The 16852-nt window shown below is 32.0% G+C and overlaps 2 protein-coding genes across 6 annotated transcripts in view; both read left to right on the plus strand.

Annotated features, from left to right (window-relative positions):
- LOC124356959 (vesicular glutamate transporter 2-like) overlaps nt 1-2956 on the plus strand; it is a 35921-nt gene extending 32965 nt beyond the window's left edge. For 2 of the 3 annotated variants that reach the window (XM_046808296.1, XM_046808294.1), the window contains one exon: nt 505-2956. In XM_046808296.1, the coding sequence (XP_046664252.1) occupies nt 505-672 (168 nt within the window). In that variant the 3' untranslated portion in view covers nt 673-2956. The remainder of the gene's footprint in view (nt 1-504) is intronic. The other variant, XM_046808295.1, reaches the window with a different exon arrangement.
- A 4190-nt stretch (nt 2957-7146) lies between these two features.
- Nucleotides 7147-16852, plus strand: part of LOC124356960 (vesicular glutamate transporter 2.1-like) — a 52283-nt gene continuing 42577 nt past the window's right edge. For 2 of the 3 annotated variants that reach the window (XM_046808298.1, XM_046808297.1), the window contains exon 1: nt 7147-7264. In XM_046808298.1, the coding sequence (XP_046664254.1) occupies nt 7242-7264 (23 nt within the window). In that variant the 5' untranslated portion in view covers nt 7147-7241. Of the gene's footprint in view, nt 7273-16852 lie in introns of all 3 variants that reach the window. The other variant, XM_046808299.1, reaches the window with a different exon arrangement.

A 16852-nucleotide genomic window follows, 5' to 3' on the forward strand; every position in this document is an offset into this window, starting at 1 on the left:
CACAAGAAGTTAAGAAAAACTTGGCCAAGAAGTAATAATAATAATGGAAATTATTCTCATATTTGCAGGAACGTAGACAAGAAACATTATTTTTGGAAGATAAAGACGACTTGTATTTGTTTAAAGTAGACAGAAAGTAAGGCAAGTTCAATCAACAGCTCATTCCTCATTTTCTTTCTTAAAAAGTTCTTAACCCGTTTTAACGTTGAGAAAGTTCTTTCAGCAGTACATTTCAGTAATACTGGGTTATTTCAATATTTAGTTAGCTAATAGGTAATTGAAAAATATTAAACATTTGGGGGACTAAGGACCCTATTGCTGGCTTCTTGCTGGCTTGCATGTATTTATATACAGAAAAACTGTTAACTTTTGCCCAAATAACCTAAATAAGCAGCCTTCCAATACTTCTTCATCCTTTAAATGTCTTTTCATCAATTTCATGTCAAAACTTTCTTCACACAAAATCATCCTCCTTATACACGTAAAAAATTGAATTTATTATAGTGGCTGCACCAGTGGCAGTACTCGTTCAACGTAATCATCGCCGTCCATATCTTGGCGTCACTCTTCTACTGTGCATTCGCTTCAGGAGAGAGACAGCGCTGGGCTCCCCCTGCACCTACTCCAGAATCAGAGAGCCTATCACTCCCACAACGAAGCCATGTCATCTGATCCTGTATGAGGAATTGTAATTAAACTGTTGGTATGTTTGTTACTGAGCTCTAATTCCATATATTCAAAACTATGTACTAAAGCCACAGTGCAAAACTACTGTTTTGAAACCTAGTTGAATATATTAGAGAACTGAACAAAGAGTCCAAACATAAATAAAATACTATATAAAACATGACTAAAATGCTTAATTTTTCGTACATGGACATACAAGCTACACAGATTTTATGTCACGTCATAACTGTCCTAGTTAGATTTAAATAACAAAAATACGAAATATAAAAAATGTTCATATTAGGTATGGAATAATAGATTACCGAGTACTGTAAACTCTGACAAAGTGTAAAGCTTCCCATACCATGATTGAAGTTTGCGAATATTTAGAGAAATTGCAATCCAGTACTCCACACTATCCCTCCGTTTCATGACATATATATTCCACATGTGCTTCAACTGATTGGTCATCCTGATCGACCCCCAGTAGCTGAGGGCTAAGACTGTGTTTGATTATTTAACCACAATGAAGATGTTTACCAAAGTCTAAAAGTGGCCACATAAACCAATTATTTGGATATCGCTTTGTATCACAGATTTAAATGGGTATTACATATACACAACCTGGCTAAAAGATTAAAAGCTATATTTAGGAAGCTCTAGTACTTAAGAAATATCCTTCCCTGTTTAACACTCAAGGTACTTTATAAGTCGATGAATAATCCTTGATGTAGTACGGACTTGAGTTAGAGGGTACAACTTTCATGGATAGTTTGCATTACAACAATTACAACACAATTTCATAATTTCTGATAGCCCTTTGCTATATAAATGAATACCTTAGATTCCAAACAACTTTTTATACTAAATATAATTAATAAATAACATTTTTCTGAATGAATCTATTATATCAGCAAACTCAAAAACATGCTTTATATTTACAAAATAAAAGTTATAGAATTCCAAGATTTTATACAAGATTTCCCTTGTACTTATGGGAAAAATTCGCTGAGTTACATTATTCCAAAAATATTTAATCAATCCTAAAGAATTGCTAACATTTAAAAATTGTTGCAAAGTTAAGCCTTACACACTTTACGCTACTTGAAATGGTAAATAATGACTAATAGGAGTATACGTGTGAAAAATGAATAGTTTTATCATTGATAAATAGCTTACTGTATCCATACGCCGAATACTATGAACAATGAGTAAGGCATGCCGTCAACACATTACCACAGGTTGTAGCCTTATGCCGTATCACATTGTACTCTCAAACCAAGACATAAATAACTGGACATCTAAATTAATCTTGCATTAAATTTTTCGTATAATATAAAGAATAAGTCGACAAGGCCTGAGCCTCCAACTCCCTATTTCTTAAATCTTTTACTCACATATCAATATCTAAAAGGTTAAAGGTTTTTTAAAACTAAATAAATAAATAACAATAATGTCATTTATGAGCACTGGTATGATACAGCTGGTACGTTGTCCTAATGCTAAGTGTTCATTACCAGGTCAAACACCAAATTGATTGTTAGAAAATAAGTTAAAGTCTTCCAATAATTTCCTTAGTTAAAATATAAACTATCTTAGCTATGTTACTGATAAGCGATATTGGGCGAAATACTGACACATCAGTGTCATACCCGTTCTTATTTATACACAGGTACAACTACAGCGATTTTAAACTTATCAGGAAATATTCCCTGTTCAAGAGACTTGTGTGACTGCAGTAGAATAATGGTACAAATATCTACATTATTCTTAATGACTATGTTACTTATAGACATCCAATCCATAACTACTCTTCATTTTTTTCTTTTGAATTATTCTACAAATATCTGATTCAAGTAAATCAAATTTATTTAATAATACGAGCGTGTGCGTGTGCGTGCGTGCGTGCGTGTGTGTGTGTGTGTGTGTGTGTGTGTGTGTGTGTGTGTGTGTGTGTGTGTGTGTGTGTGTGTGTGTGATACATTTTCTAATAAATGTTTTAGTAGATTGATGTGGATGTTGCATATAAAGATAGTATATATATTATACAATTTTGTAACTATGAATTTTTTAATTGCTTTATCTGTAGTTTAGTTGTACTTTCGTTTGTTAATAGCTACAATCACTGACGCCAGAAACGTGTTCGCTTTTATTTTCGTTAATTACTAAGTATTAGTATTTAGAAGATGTTTAAAGTAAAGATGGGTACCCAACAATAAATTATTTGTAAATTGTTGGAACCCAAAAATGTGTATGTTTCTTACAAATAAAATTTCTGGACAAGTCTTGATTCTTGATGTATTCACTTATTCCTTGCTTTTGACATAGGTAACCTCATATAAATTGTGGAATCAATGTTAGAATAAAAAAAATAGCGATTTGAGTGATTTTACACTTGGATTTCAATGAACCAGTAATGAACATTTTTCCTGACTGAAGATTATGTAAATATACATTATAGTCTCTATGTGTTTCAAACTGTCCAATACTATGAAGTTCAGTGGCGCATCCGAACATCTTTTTAACAGTAGGTCCAAAATCGTTAATTATAGTACTTCTGAATTAATAAAAGGAAGGCAAATATCAGGTGAGAGTGTATACAGTTTACATTACACCAATTTGGTACCAATTAAGCTTATACAGGGATAAGTTAAATCTTGTACAGTTTATATGAAAGTTAACAATTACAGTTTATATGAAATATATTTAAATGAAACAAAATTTAATCTTTAACAAAATATTGAACACAATAGTTAAGTTTAAAATACAAATGAAAATTCATAACTGAGAAACTTGTAATCCGATTACAACCCATTGTTTGTACAAGATAGATACAGGTCTAATGTATTTGTAATATGATATGTAAATTTAAGAATAGTATGAAAACAATTTGTTGCTAAATTGCCATCTTAGCTTTTATTCTTGACTGTGTGTTCCATAAAATTTGGCATTGCCCACATTATTGAGCTTAATCACTAATAAAACGTTTAATGTTTAACACATATAAATTGAGCAAGTTTTGTTAATTCACCGTAATTGGTAACTGTTCGTTTTACCGCGTAGTCACCATATTGCCCAGAACGGTACGCCTCATAGTGACAACGAATGACAACTAACACAGTACAGAACTCCTCAGAGATAGGCAACTCACTCACTATTGTGACAACTGTTTACGTAGGGACTACTTTTTGTACCGGTTACTCGTTTTGTAGAGAGTACAAGTTACCGCAAACCGAAATTACCCGGTACAGATTACTGTTACAGATACTTTTACTGTACAGATTTACAGATTCTTTACACGCTTACCGTCGCGCCGTTCTGGTACAAAGTACTCGGATAGTTTAGTCGATGACGTTGTATTAACAAGAATAACAGAGGTCTAGGAAAATCGCTATATCTTTAGAGCTACAAGACACACCCTTCACTTTTTGCCTAAAATTTATAATTCTAAAATGGGCTTCCGGGATATATATGAAAATATATTCAGGGTTTGACTTGAATATATGGGCTGTATTTGTTACTTGAATAAAACGTACGCTACATTTAAACGTTCCTTAATATCAAACCATGCCAACCCCGATAAAAAGTATTGGTATATAAATAGGATATATTTACTGTGTATACACAAATTTTGAGACATGAAATTAGAAATTGTGTTTTATACCACCGCTGAGTGGTTGACGTCCACTGCGTTCATTGCCATAGGCGCTGCAGACGCTCGGCGATGAACAAACATAGACACAAAAATATGAACTTCAAGTTAAATATTATTACTAAGCATGATATGAAATTACTTTAGTTGTCTAATTTTCAGATTTCATACTCAGTGTAACAGAAACACGTAATGGCGATCGGTAAATAACTATCGTAATAATTAATGAAAGTACACGAATATAAATCGAGGAAAATTAAATATATTTTACTTATTGGCGATTTCAATTTTACAAACACTCTAGTGCCATATTAGATATTCCATTTGGTTACAGTTTTAGACTATTACAGGCATCACCGTGAATATTACAACTGAATTTGTTTTGTTTTTCTCACTAGTCAAAAAATGTGTTTTTAAGCTGTCCCCTTACTTGACTGGTTTGTCAAAATCTTCAAACACTCAGGATGTTTTCTCAAATGATTTTAAGATCAGTAAAGCTATTATAATTCTAAAGAATTTAAATTTTAACCTTAATAAATTGAAGCCAATATTGATTACTCCATTTTTTAAGATTTGAGAAAATGTTTCACTTCTGCATAACATAAATTGTACTGTGCATTCCTGTAAAGTTCTACTTTCTTGAATCCAATAATATATTATGTTCATCTCAATCTAGATTCCATCATAATATCTCTACAATATTCACAGTTTCTTTGTTTGTTATAAATCAGTTACTACAATTCAGTCAAATATAGTACATTTATTTCGTTTTCTTTTTATTTGAGGATCTTGACGTTGTCGCTCACGATACTCTCACGGTGGGCTTAAGGTGGAATATTTAAGTCTAGGCTTAGATTTTTTTCCTTTTATTCTAAAAACTTGTTTTCTTCAGATTTGTTGTTCCGCGTTAACCTGCTGATCGTCAGGAGTCTCAGACCACGGGAGAGTTCCAGAATATTTTCCGTCATATAGTATCTTAACACTCCTCTCTGTATTAATTTATTATTGCATTGACTTTAAAAAACAAAATTCTAGAGCATAGCTCCTGCAATCAAAACTAAAATTAGTTATAAATAGAAAAGTGAAGGCTTACATTTATAAAAGTTCAATTCTTTACTTTGGGTTTAAACTCCTTAAAACTTGGAACATTATAATATGAGCTTATCATTTGATTTCTAATATTATTTTGTCATTATTTATTTATATTTTATTCCTGAAATTGATGTAAACAATACATTTTATAATGTGTAAAATTATACACTAAAAAAATACCAACTTGAAGTTAGATACTATTTAAAACGACCATTACATTTATTTTCTGTTCATGGCCATTACTCGCTGTTTCTCTCTTCTCAAGGGCGGGTAGTGTGGGAACGACATTGCCTGTATAATATATTTGTCGAACCCTACGGTCGCAGAAGGTATCGTCATTAAAAAAAAATGCAAATCACGAGTCTTGTGTTTACTCTATCAGTTGTTATAGTTAAAATATCAAAATAAATCAAACTACGATTATACTTTTAGTTTAACGCAAGTTAAAATATACCTTGAATATTTGTAAGGATGCGGTGGGAGGGTCACAACCCCCCACCCCCCTCTTGACACGTCTATGTGCCTCTGGTAACACTGTGCGGTCCGGTATGGCGTGGTCTTGGCGTGTAAGGAGCATGCGCAAGTGACGCTGAAGCGACCTAGAGATGAGAAATCGTTCCTTTTCAATAACCTATTACCAAAATAACGTGGTCAGTTGGCATTAGGTTTTAGTAATTGTTTACCATCATAGCAGGTCACCAGCCGAGCTAGTAAGCGATCTATAATTGATGTCCCAATAACTGATCGAAACTCAGTTATTTTATTTGGTATTAGAATCATGATATTACTGGCTGACATAGAACTAACGTTATGAGTTGCAAATAAACTAGTTCAGATTAAATGTAAATATTCGAGGTTATGTACATATTCACTTAGAACACAAAGTAAACACGTTTTATTGAAGTATATAATAAGAACAGCATTAGAAATTAAAATATTTGTACATTAATTTGCAACAACTGAAACTCAAGAAAATGTCATGAAACATCCTCCATAAAAACTTATTTATATTATTGAAGTGAATGTTTCAGTAAATATGTTTATAATTTATTATACAAAATATGGGGAGTATTATTAAAAAGATACGCTTCCTAACTTAATTATTATTTATAATCGATATTTTGACATTTTAATTTAAATAAAACTAGTTCTTTTTATATTATTCCACTATATATATATATATATATATATATATATATATATATATATATATATATATATATATTATATGCAATGTTTGCTAAATTACAAAATAAATTACTTACATGTACAATGGGCTTTTTATGGTTAAGTAACTACAAAAACCTCTTCATCCATTAGTCTAGAACACAAAGTAAATTCATTTTTATTAATTACATAATATGAACTGTTTTAGGAATGACATGTTTATATGATAAGCTGATAATAAAACTTTAGAGAATGTTCTACAATGTGCTTTTTATATGTATTGATAAATAAATCGGTATATTTAATGATCTGCTCCCTCTTCTACGTTATTGGTTTGTCAGTAACCTAATACTAAGAGGGTGTGGTCAGAACTGGCCGTTCCTAGCATCATTGCTTGCACGTAATCCCCTCGGTTGTTATTGGTTAAGGGAATAGAAAAAAGGTGCTATAAGAATCCACTTAGAACGTTTTAATTTGACTGTTTCCAGTGCGTTTTCGACTGAACAGTAGAGCCCAGCTGTTACTGAAACAACAGGGTGTTCCTGGTAGTACGTTATCTGGTTAATAGGTTACCAGTGGATAACCCTGTTACTTACATAATGCGTTACTCACCGCTCATCTCTGAGCGACCGACAAGTACGCAGTCGGTGTCTGTTCCCACGCTATGGATAACCTTCCACGCCGCGGGTACGTAGGTACTTTCAATTAACTCTTTTAATTGGTATAAGTGCAATTTAATTCTCATAGCATGGAAGAGAAATACTTCTATAACACGTCCATTCTAGGAATTTAATATTAATGAGATATAAGCATGCTGGAAATAGATCCTGACGGAAATGGAATATTAAAATAATATATTAAGATTATAACATATTTTAATAACATAACATAAACTGTAATAGTACATGTATGTATGTAATATTATTTAATCCATCTCAATAGCTAAATAGTTTGTCTTACTAATTACGGAAACTTTTGTATACAGAAAATATTAATCTTAGCGTATATTTACTTCATGGGAAAAATGATCCACGTACTAAATACCCGCTTTAGAAGCTCGAGATCAAATCAGGCAATCTTAATATCTTATCTCGAAACTGTATTAGTTCCCCACTGATATGGGAAAATAAGGGAATTTCTTTTCCTGAGGTTGGCAATGAGCCCACACGTGAGTGATACTGTCTAGCCACAGTGAGCCGAAAAGTAGGCCAGCGTCGTTGGTCAGGTTTCAAAATCTGATCCCAAAACCTGTGTGAACATGTTCTATAGTTTCTAAAGAGTGGAAGACATCAGTGATAAATTTAAATCAACCATTTTTCTTTTTTCCCTTTTTTTGACTGAAGCAATGTATAAAACTCTTATAAAATTTATAACTTTGGTTATTATTACAATACTTAATACAAATTACTTGTCCTCAAAATACCAAAATTTATGATTGTGTATGTATTTATTAAGCTTATATTGAGTGGGAAATAATTATTCAACGGAATGAAATTTTATTTCTGGAGTCATAAATGATACGCCGTTTTTATCCCACAACATCTTTTATATTTCATCGCTGATAATTAATCGTACGATCCATTCGATGAACAACCGACTTTTATTGTTTTGCAGTAAGTTGATGGGTAGGTTCTATACTAAAGTAGATTCTTTTTGTTCTCATTTAAGGAACAAATGACGTGATGATAATGGATTCCATTTTGTGCTAAAACATTAATTGGCTAGATAAGTAGTTTGTCTGTCCAGAGGATAATCTGATAGCAATAATGATCGTGAACTTAAACTACTCGGAATGTGTAGTCACAGATACAAACTTAGGCGAGTGGGGGATATTCGAAATAATTATTTGGGGGAAAATATTGCTATTTGCGGCAAAACTGAAGTTGAAGGGTGAGGATAAGAAGTGCTACGAGTTAGCTTTACGAAAGAAAAAGGCCTTGGTCCTACCTCCTTGCTCATCATCTCAAAGTAACAGTATAATATTTTGAGAACTTGCAAATTTGGAGGAAATGATTCATATATTTTCCCTCCGTATTATCAAATTCATAGAGCTAAATTAGATTGCTAACCTAGGAGGAAAGGGAAGCAAACATTTATCTTCAATTACGTGTAGGTCTAAATTAATTTCTAGTGACTGTTAACAGATAAGACTGGGTACTAATCATTAAATTTGGACACGATGCTTCTTCTAACCAGAGCATATGCAGGCCACAATTTACTTCCTCGATTTTCCAAAGTACAACAAAGACTGAAGATGATTCTTCAGTATTTATGACAACAATGGTGCTATTTGATTCGGCTTATCAGTTGTCGTATGGAGAACCTCAACCTTTCCTCTACGGAATTCTACTGTCACATACACGTTTTGCAAGGAAATTTCGGACGTAATTGAGAGAGAAATTAAACGCACAGAAGATGAAATTAGTAATCTAACTCCAACTCGAGCACAGTCAACGCGTATAAACCATGAACTAACTTAACATGAAAATGACCAATGGGAAGATATGTAATGTTGTCTTACAGAATACTTCATCAATGCGATATTACAACAACTGAAACAACTCATCAAAAAAGGAACAATTTGGAAACAGTCGAAACAACTTTCCAAGGAAGAGTACTACAGATACGGAATATCTCTACTACATGCAAATGTCCTCTATTTTTAGTGTCTTCTGCGTGTTTCATAATTATAACATGAATTTAAAAAATTGATGTGGAACTACGAAGGAACAAAAACAATTTAAGAAATAAAGAAAAGAAACGGTACGAGAAACATTTTGAACCGAGTTAAAAACTTGTGAATCAAGGAGTTGATAATCAATGACGGAAATTCGCTTAGAAAATTTTTGATTAATCCCAAAGTAACTGCAGAACTAGTTGCAATTGAGGAAAATGTTATTACCAGATTCGTAGTGGTAATGCAAATAAAATCTTGTGGCCAGAAGGTGAGCACATAGAAGATTTTACAATATGCAAAAGAGACATATAAATTGTTTCTTCATCTATTAGGTTGGTACTACATAACTCCAACCATGCATAAAGTATTGATTCACTGAGCAAAAATTTTAGAAAATGCCGTAGTTATAACTGGAAATTTATCAGAGGAGGCACAAGCCGGGTGACCAGACGTCCGGCTTTTGAAAATTATGTAAAATGTCCGGCTTTTTTGGGAACGCTTACATCTTCGAAAATATTAACATCATATTAAAAAAGGTCTTCCGATTTTCAAAGTTCCGGAATAGGCCATGAAAAGTTATTGCAGCGCTCACGTAATGCCGTGAAATGGGAACTGTTAGATTCAGTTGTATGTTGAGTGTTGTCTAAAGTGTCACTCACTCACTGTTGCTTCTATCCACTCAGTTGCACTGCGCTACTACCCCTTGATTTTCTATTTATGTATGATGAATGATAGGTTATTTTTGTTGTAATACGTAATATATTTTTAATTTAAATGTGATAATTTCTTATGTATATAAAATGTTAGTATAGGTCACTAAAAATGTAATGAACTATTGCAATTAATTAATTCCAATTATATCACAAAATATTTTAATGTAATGTGGGTTAAAATCAGTTATAATGTTTAAAGAGAAAATTCATAACAATAATTAACTAAATCTTTTTCTCATACAAAATAGTATTCTCAAATAATAATTTTATACATCAATATACAATGTACTCGTAATAATATAGGTTCCTTTATTTTTCCATTTATATGTCAAAGTAAATTAATTTTGAGTTTTTTATTTGCATTACAAAGAATACAGTACTACTCTAATTTATAATGTGCGTGTTTTTTAATAACTTACAAATACATTTTTCAGCAAGGTTCATAAGAATATTTAATAATGTCCTCCTTTTTGCTTTATTGTCCTACTTTTTCTCCTCAAAAGTCCTCTTTTTAGGAATTTGTGTTGGTCACCCCGGGCACAATGAGTTAGAAGTTCAGACATGTCAGGGAGTACAGGCCTCGCAAGATTAACTGTGCAACTTCAAAAGAAGTCATATTACACAATCTTCTTATTTTATAGGACCTCTAAATCACTAACATTAGATTACAATACACCCACAAGGTGAAGAAACTTCCCTTGTTTCCTGAAGCCCGTGGATTACTGCAAATAATCTGTGATGGTTCTGAAGAAAACTACCTGATGAATCAAACAGGCCCGTTGAATTGATGGAAGTAAAATAGAAGATACGGTATAAAAGCAATAGTTTAATGTATTTTTTCATGTTCTAAATTTAAATAACGAATTAACACTCCAATCTATACATTTTTTCACCTTGGCCTGTTTTAGACGTAACAAGTTAGTACAGAGGAAAATTATATGTCCTTTAATATACAAACTTAAAAGATGCCTAAAATACTTGTTTTATCAGGCAGACCTGAAAACACGTTTGTCTTATAAGTCTTACGTACAAACAGAAAACATATTTATTAAATATATAAATTGACGTACGGGAAATATTTAATGTTAAATCTCTTTAAGGTTGTCTAGGGATTGGATATAATTAAACTTTATGAGTGTGAAATTTATTATATCATCCTCACCCTACAAGCCGAACCAATTGAACTCATGCTCTTGCTGGTAACTTGTAAATTACAATAATATAATAATAAAATAACTTGTAAATATGTTAAATTCAATATGTAAACAATTCAAAGTAATTGTTTTCGGCCTAAGCGTCATAATATAAAATCCAAATTTTCATATCAAACTATGCAAATTTTGTATGTTTTACTTCAAATTCTTATACGAGAACACCTCCTAAATAACACTCCAACGAATATTTAATAAAGTAATTCGTAATATTTTTAATAAACTGCATATATTTTGAAACATTTACAGAAACTGGTTGCGAAAATATTTTACTGTTTCAGGAGTATATTTCAAATGATACAAAACAGACAATAATTACATATTGATAAAAAAAACAAGTTCATGAATAGTTTTTGTAAATTGATAATTATATTTTCAATATTAAATTATATATAGAACTTCTGGTTAACAACAATGAGTCCATGTAGAGTTGAGGCATTATAAGTTATATTTAGAGAATTTAGTGAACCGTAACTTTTCTAATAACTTCAGTTACGCAAAAATCACAGTAGGCATGATATCTCGAGCAAGAAAGATAGTCCTGCTTTTCGGTTTCTAAATATATAAACATTAGATATTTTTTTTCTCACCACAAACACCATAAATTTTTCTAATTATTTCTCGTAAGTTTATTCAAATTTAGCATTGCGAACAATGCCTAGACTTGTACACTAGTCGCACAATTGTGGACCAGTTGGGATATTGACACACTACATTGTGCGGGGGAAGAAAATGAGTCCCTGACGACTAATTTGCTTTTAGAGTAGAAAATAGTGTGATTCATATTATATTAAAGCATTTATATAAATGTTTTATAGATATTGGGCAGCTATGTACCCTGGTTAGGAGTAAAACCAATATATTTGTCAAGTGGAATAAATAATCACTTGATTTAAAATTATGTAATGGACACACATTTACTACTTCACTAATGCTAAGCTAAACATACACGATTACATCGCTACGTAATATGCTACCAAAAATCTATAAACTCCTTTTAAATGAAAAATAACTACCTAAAATCATAAAAAATTATTAAAAACTGCCTTAATTTAGCATAATCGTTTAACAACCATATATAGTTTATTATTTATCTGCCATGATTACTAAGGTTTTTACAAACTATTGTAATATTTATAGTTAATGATTCAAAAGTTTTACCCGTAAAATATCCTACATAAATTTACTAGCGGCCACTGCCTTTGGTAATAGATTTCCCTCAATCAGTGCAAATTTACCTATTGACTAATTAGATAGGATATATTTTTGTGTGAATAAAATGGCTAAAGTCACACAAATTAGGTAATAATCTTTTTAAAAATTCTGACGGAGTGAAAAATATATTAATGAATTATGCACTTAGAAACATGTTGTGAATGGGAAAATATTCATTTGGCAAAGACGATTAAAATTAAATACCATAGAACATTATTGTTTAGGTTTCAAAATCTGATCCAAAAATCTGTATGAATATGTTCTATAGTTTTCAAAGAGTGGAAGTCATCAGTAATGAGTTAAAATCTGCAAATTATCTTGGTTTTAGTGTTAAGATAAAACTTAAACTTCATTTTCCTCTGGGTTATTTTCTTCAAAGAACAAATTTTTGATATCGGGTTTTTAAGAGTGCTCTTGGCAATAAAATGTATTAAAATTAAAGTGGCTTTATAATTCTTTACTTGAAATGTTGGTTTATTGAATCATTTGGTTGGTTGAAGTAATAGTTTGCGGCACACTGCTCATGAGTCAATTTCTAACTATTAATAGTATTTTAATAGTATATTATACTATGTTACCAGCCATATTTAAATGAAGCCAGTTTTTTACATAATTGCTATCATTCAGAAAATGTAAGCCATTGATTTAACAGGATATTAGAGACTATTAACATTACGTTTTGGCATAAGTTGTTTGAAAATAGGTTCAAGGTCAAGGCAGTGACTTTAGGCAATGATAAGTAAAGGTTCTTATCTGAACCATCCAATTAATTATTCTTACCAGAACTACTGTTACTTTCACCCTTAGCCTTAACTGATAAGTACATAATTTTTCTGTAGATCTCTTCTACATAGAATGATTTCTGAAATGAAATAGAAGTTGACGGCTAATTATTACCAATTAAATCCAACAGAAGCGCCATGTTGTGCAGTATATACACCCCGCATTCTACGTCTGATGTTTGTTAGTAACGCTTCATCTCCCAATTTTAATGAGGACGTGCATGGACAGATAAGCATTGAGTTACGTGGAATCTCTTCTAGATGTTCCTGTAGATTGATGAGTTGGCTAGGCGCTGGGGATAACTAAATATAAGATTCCGGGATAGTTATTCTATTGTTTCTCTGTTAGAGAGATTATACCTGACTAGATATTTTTTCCGAAGAGTTATCTTGTAAACTAAGGTTTGCCTTTACGTACATCTGTTTGGTGCATTTTTTCTCTCTCTTGACATTAAAATATAAAACTTCACAATGCTCTGAGGATGCTTAACTACCTTCCTAACACTATGGTGTCCTATCAGGGCTATGTATTGTCTTATCAGTACGTCTGTTATTCTCATCTGTCTGAGCGCTACAGTCAAGTGTAGACACGCCGGTTGTCTGTGTGTCGACATTAACCGCAGTGGGAATATTGTCAGATCGAAAGTTAATATATATAGATAAATAAAACATAAAAACACCAATTATGTATGAGCCAGTTCCTGAAAGGAGTCACGCGATTCTGCCACTTCTCTGAGAGTTAGATGTCATACAGCAGTCTCTCTTGGTACCCTGGACCGCGGGGAACCACACTATGTCCTTGTTCTTCAGTAGTGTGGTCAGTAGCAAACATTGAGGTTAGGTACCATTTTTTGTAGATGTGAACATACTCACCACGTCCCGTCGTTATGTGAAGATTGAATAACGATTAAGTGTTCATCGAAGTAAAACATAGGCTTTCAACGTTATAAACATAGAGTTAACATAACTTGTAAGAAGTAAAACATATAAATTCAAATAAATACGGACCAATAAAAAACCGCGTCGTTGGCCTACTAAAATAAGAGCTGCATCTTTAAGAGCTTCATAATGGTAAAACATGTGGTAAAACACCGATTTGTTTTACCACACGGACATATATAAAAGTTCAGAAAGTAATTTGATAACAACCTTTATTCGTATGCTTAAAAATTCTAAAATTACATTCCTTAAAAACATCACATTTGTAACTGTTTCAAAACATTTTGTCGTTATTCGATCAGAAGGTTCCGAGTTATGATTTTTTAAGTTGCAGTTTAGTTTAAAATCGCTAAAAACCGGTAACTTTTTCGAGGTTATCGGAATAACAATTAAAATTAGTTCCTCCGCAAAACGTAAATTATCTGCTTTATATGTATTAACACAAAAATAAACAGGTTAAATTTCAATATGACTCCCGTAATGTACATTTACTAGTTATTGTTCGTGGTTAATGTTAATACTCGGGTATCTACTTTTTGATTCGAAATTATTAGAGCGGTATGCGGCGCTAGAACGGTGCGCCCTAATTAGCACCCCCTAGGTATAGAGCCCCATCGCTACTGACGTCATTTTGACGTCACGAAAGAGGATGCTAAATCAGCGCAGTGGTCGTGTCCAGGCCCTGAATAAGCACCCCGTTTGAATAGAAGGTCCTAATTCAGCGCCTTGACTGTGTCCATGCGCTGATTTAGCATCCCCTTGAAACGGGGTGAATCAGCGCCTATACCTTTTTGGGGAGAAGAATAAGCACCCCCTACTGAGTAAAACAATACACAGCTAACCATATTGCGATGTGTTAACGGGTTGCAATATTTATTGTATTGCTATGATTTGTCTTTAATATTTCATAACAAATATTTAATTAGGTATTGTAAAAAATACTATGCATCGTATATACTGAAAAGATTAGGCTTCTAGACATTCAAATACAAATCTATTTTAAAGTAAAATTAATTTTAAACCATGGTACAACCACGCAGAGGTATTGCTTAAATCCGGCATGTGTACTAAATGTACATGATCAGATATTACATCAACCTGTTAACCACTTTAAAAATTAAGTACTGTGAAATTGTAATTTTCCAACGGTTAAGGACCAATTATTTTTAAGGACGGACTAGTTTAAATAGTATAATTCAAACACATTGGACAAAAAATTACAATATTATGTAATGTTTACAAGAACCAATATCTACTATCTCCATCGTGATTTTTGTTTGTAAAGGAGTTCGTGCAAGGCGATAATGTTCGTGAAGTTGATTGCCTTCAGTTATATCCATACCAGTTAGTCCAACTATAATTAACAGAAAATAAAAACGCTGTAACAAACCATGCTAAAATACGTAGAAATAAATATATTACCATATTGTCAAAAGAATTATTGCTTAGGCCATGGCAAATACATTTATATACAGATTATTATATCTATATTGCTTAATTTCCCCTCTGTTGGTTTGTGTGTGTTCTTTTATTACAAATTGTATATCTTAAAACCTAATACATTAAATCCTAACAAGTTTTGGCCAAGTTTTGGTGCTAAAAATAAATATGATGTTATTTTTAATACTTTCAAAATGGTGGCTATTTAAATATTTAACTTCTTAAAAATCTAAAAGATTACTAAAATATTAAAAGAATTCCATTTTAAATAGGATTCTATCAGAAATATAATGACCAAACTTATATAAAATAACGTACAAACTGATTTATTGTAACATACACGGTCGACATTGAGATCTATAGTAACTTGTGAAAGTTGCACTCAGATCCGAGTTCCTCCATTTAAAGTACATAAAATACATTAATATCTGTTGCCAAGTTACTTTTGTGTCTAATAAATTCAAAATTAATAGAGATATTGTAAATTTGCCGACAATGAAAGCCTTTATGAACATGATAGACTACTAAAAGAATACACACCGACAGAGGGAAATTAAGCAATGTAGATCTATAATAATCCGTATATAAATGTGTTTGTTTTGACCTAAGCAATAATGCTTTTGAAAATATGGTAATATATTTACTTAACTAACAATAATATACTCAATATAAAAGGAGCGACAAAACATATGGGAGAATATTTAACACGTAATTGTTGATAAAATTCAATATGAAAGCTCCAATATGATGTTATTAAACATTATCGTAATGAAACACTATTTAGCATCGATAACGTTATAAAATGTCGTATAATCGAGGGTATAATCATTTAGCAGAGGAATATCTGTTATGAGGTAAAATTGTCAGAAGTCGACCAAATATATTTAAACATGAACTAGTTAGGAAGGAACCTTTGCTGATTAATATCCTCCATCCTTAGCTACCAAAGTCTCATCCATAAGTTTTTGATCACACTGTTAAGTTTATAAACTAAATATGCATCTAAGTTGACAGCCTCATGTGAAATACGTATAACTTTCTTCCGGCTCAGACGGAAGGGATATTTTGTATTTGATGTTTCTACAACTTCCTTCCCTTATGAAGAAGAGTTAGGCATGACTCTATAAAGGACATTTTAACGTAAGCAATAGTAATACTTACGGACTTAACCTTGAAATATTTTTGTGAGTACCAATCTACGGATTTTTGGGTAGTGTTGAGTCTGTGGAGCTGTTCCATTGTGCACATGATCCACGATACGCATACTAGTGCATACGTTAAAAAAATCGTAATCCAGT

Source organism: Homalodisca vitripennis, chromosome 3, assembly GCF_021130785.1.
Source record: "Homalodisca vitripennis isolate AUS2020 chromosome 3, UT_GWSS_2.1, whole genome shotgun sequence".
Lineage (NCBI taxonomy): Eukaryota > Metazoa > Arthropoda > Insecta > Hemiptera > Cicadellidae > Homalodisca > Homalodisca vitripennis.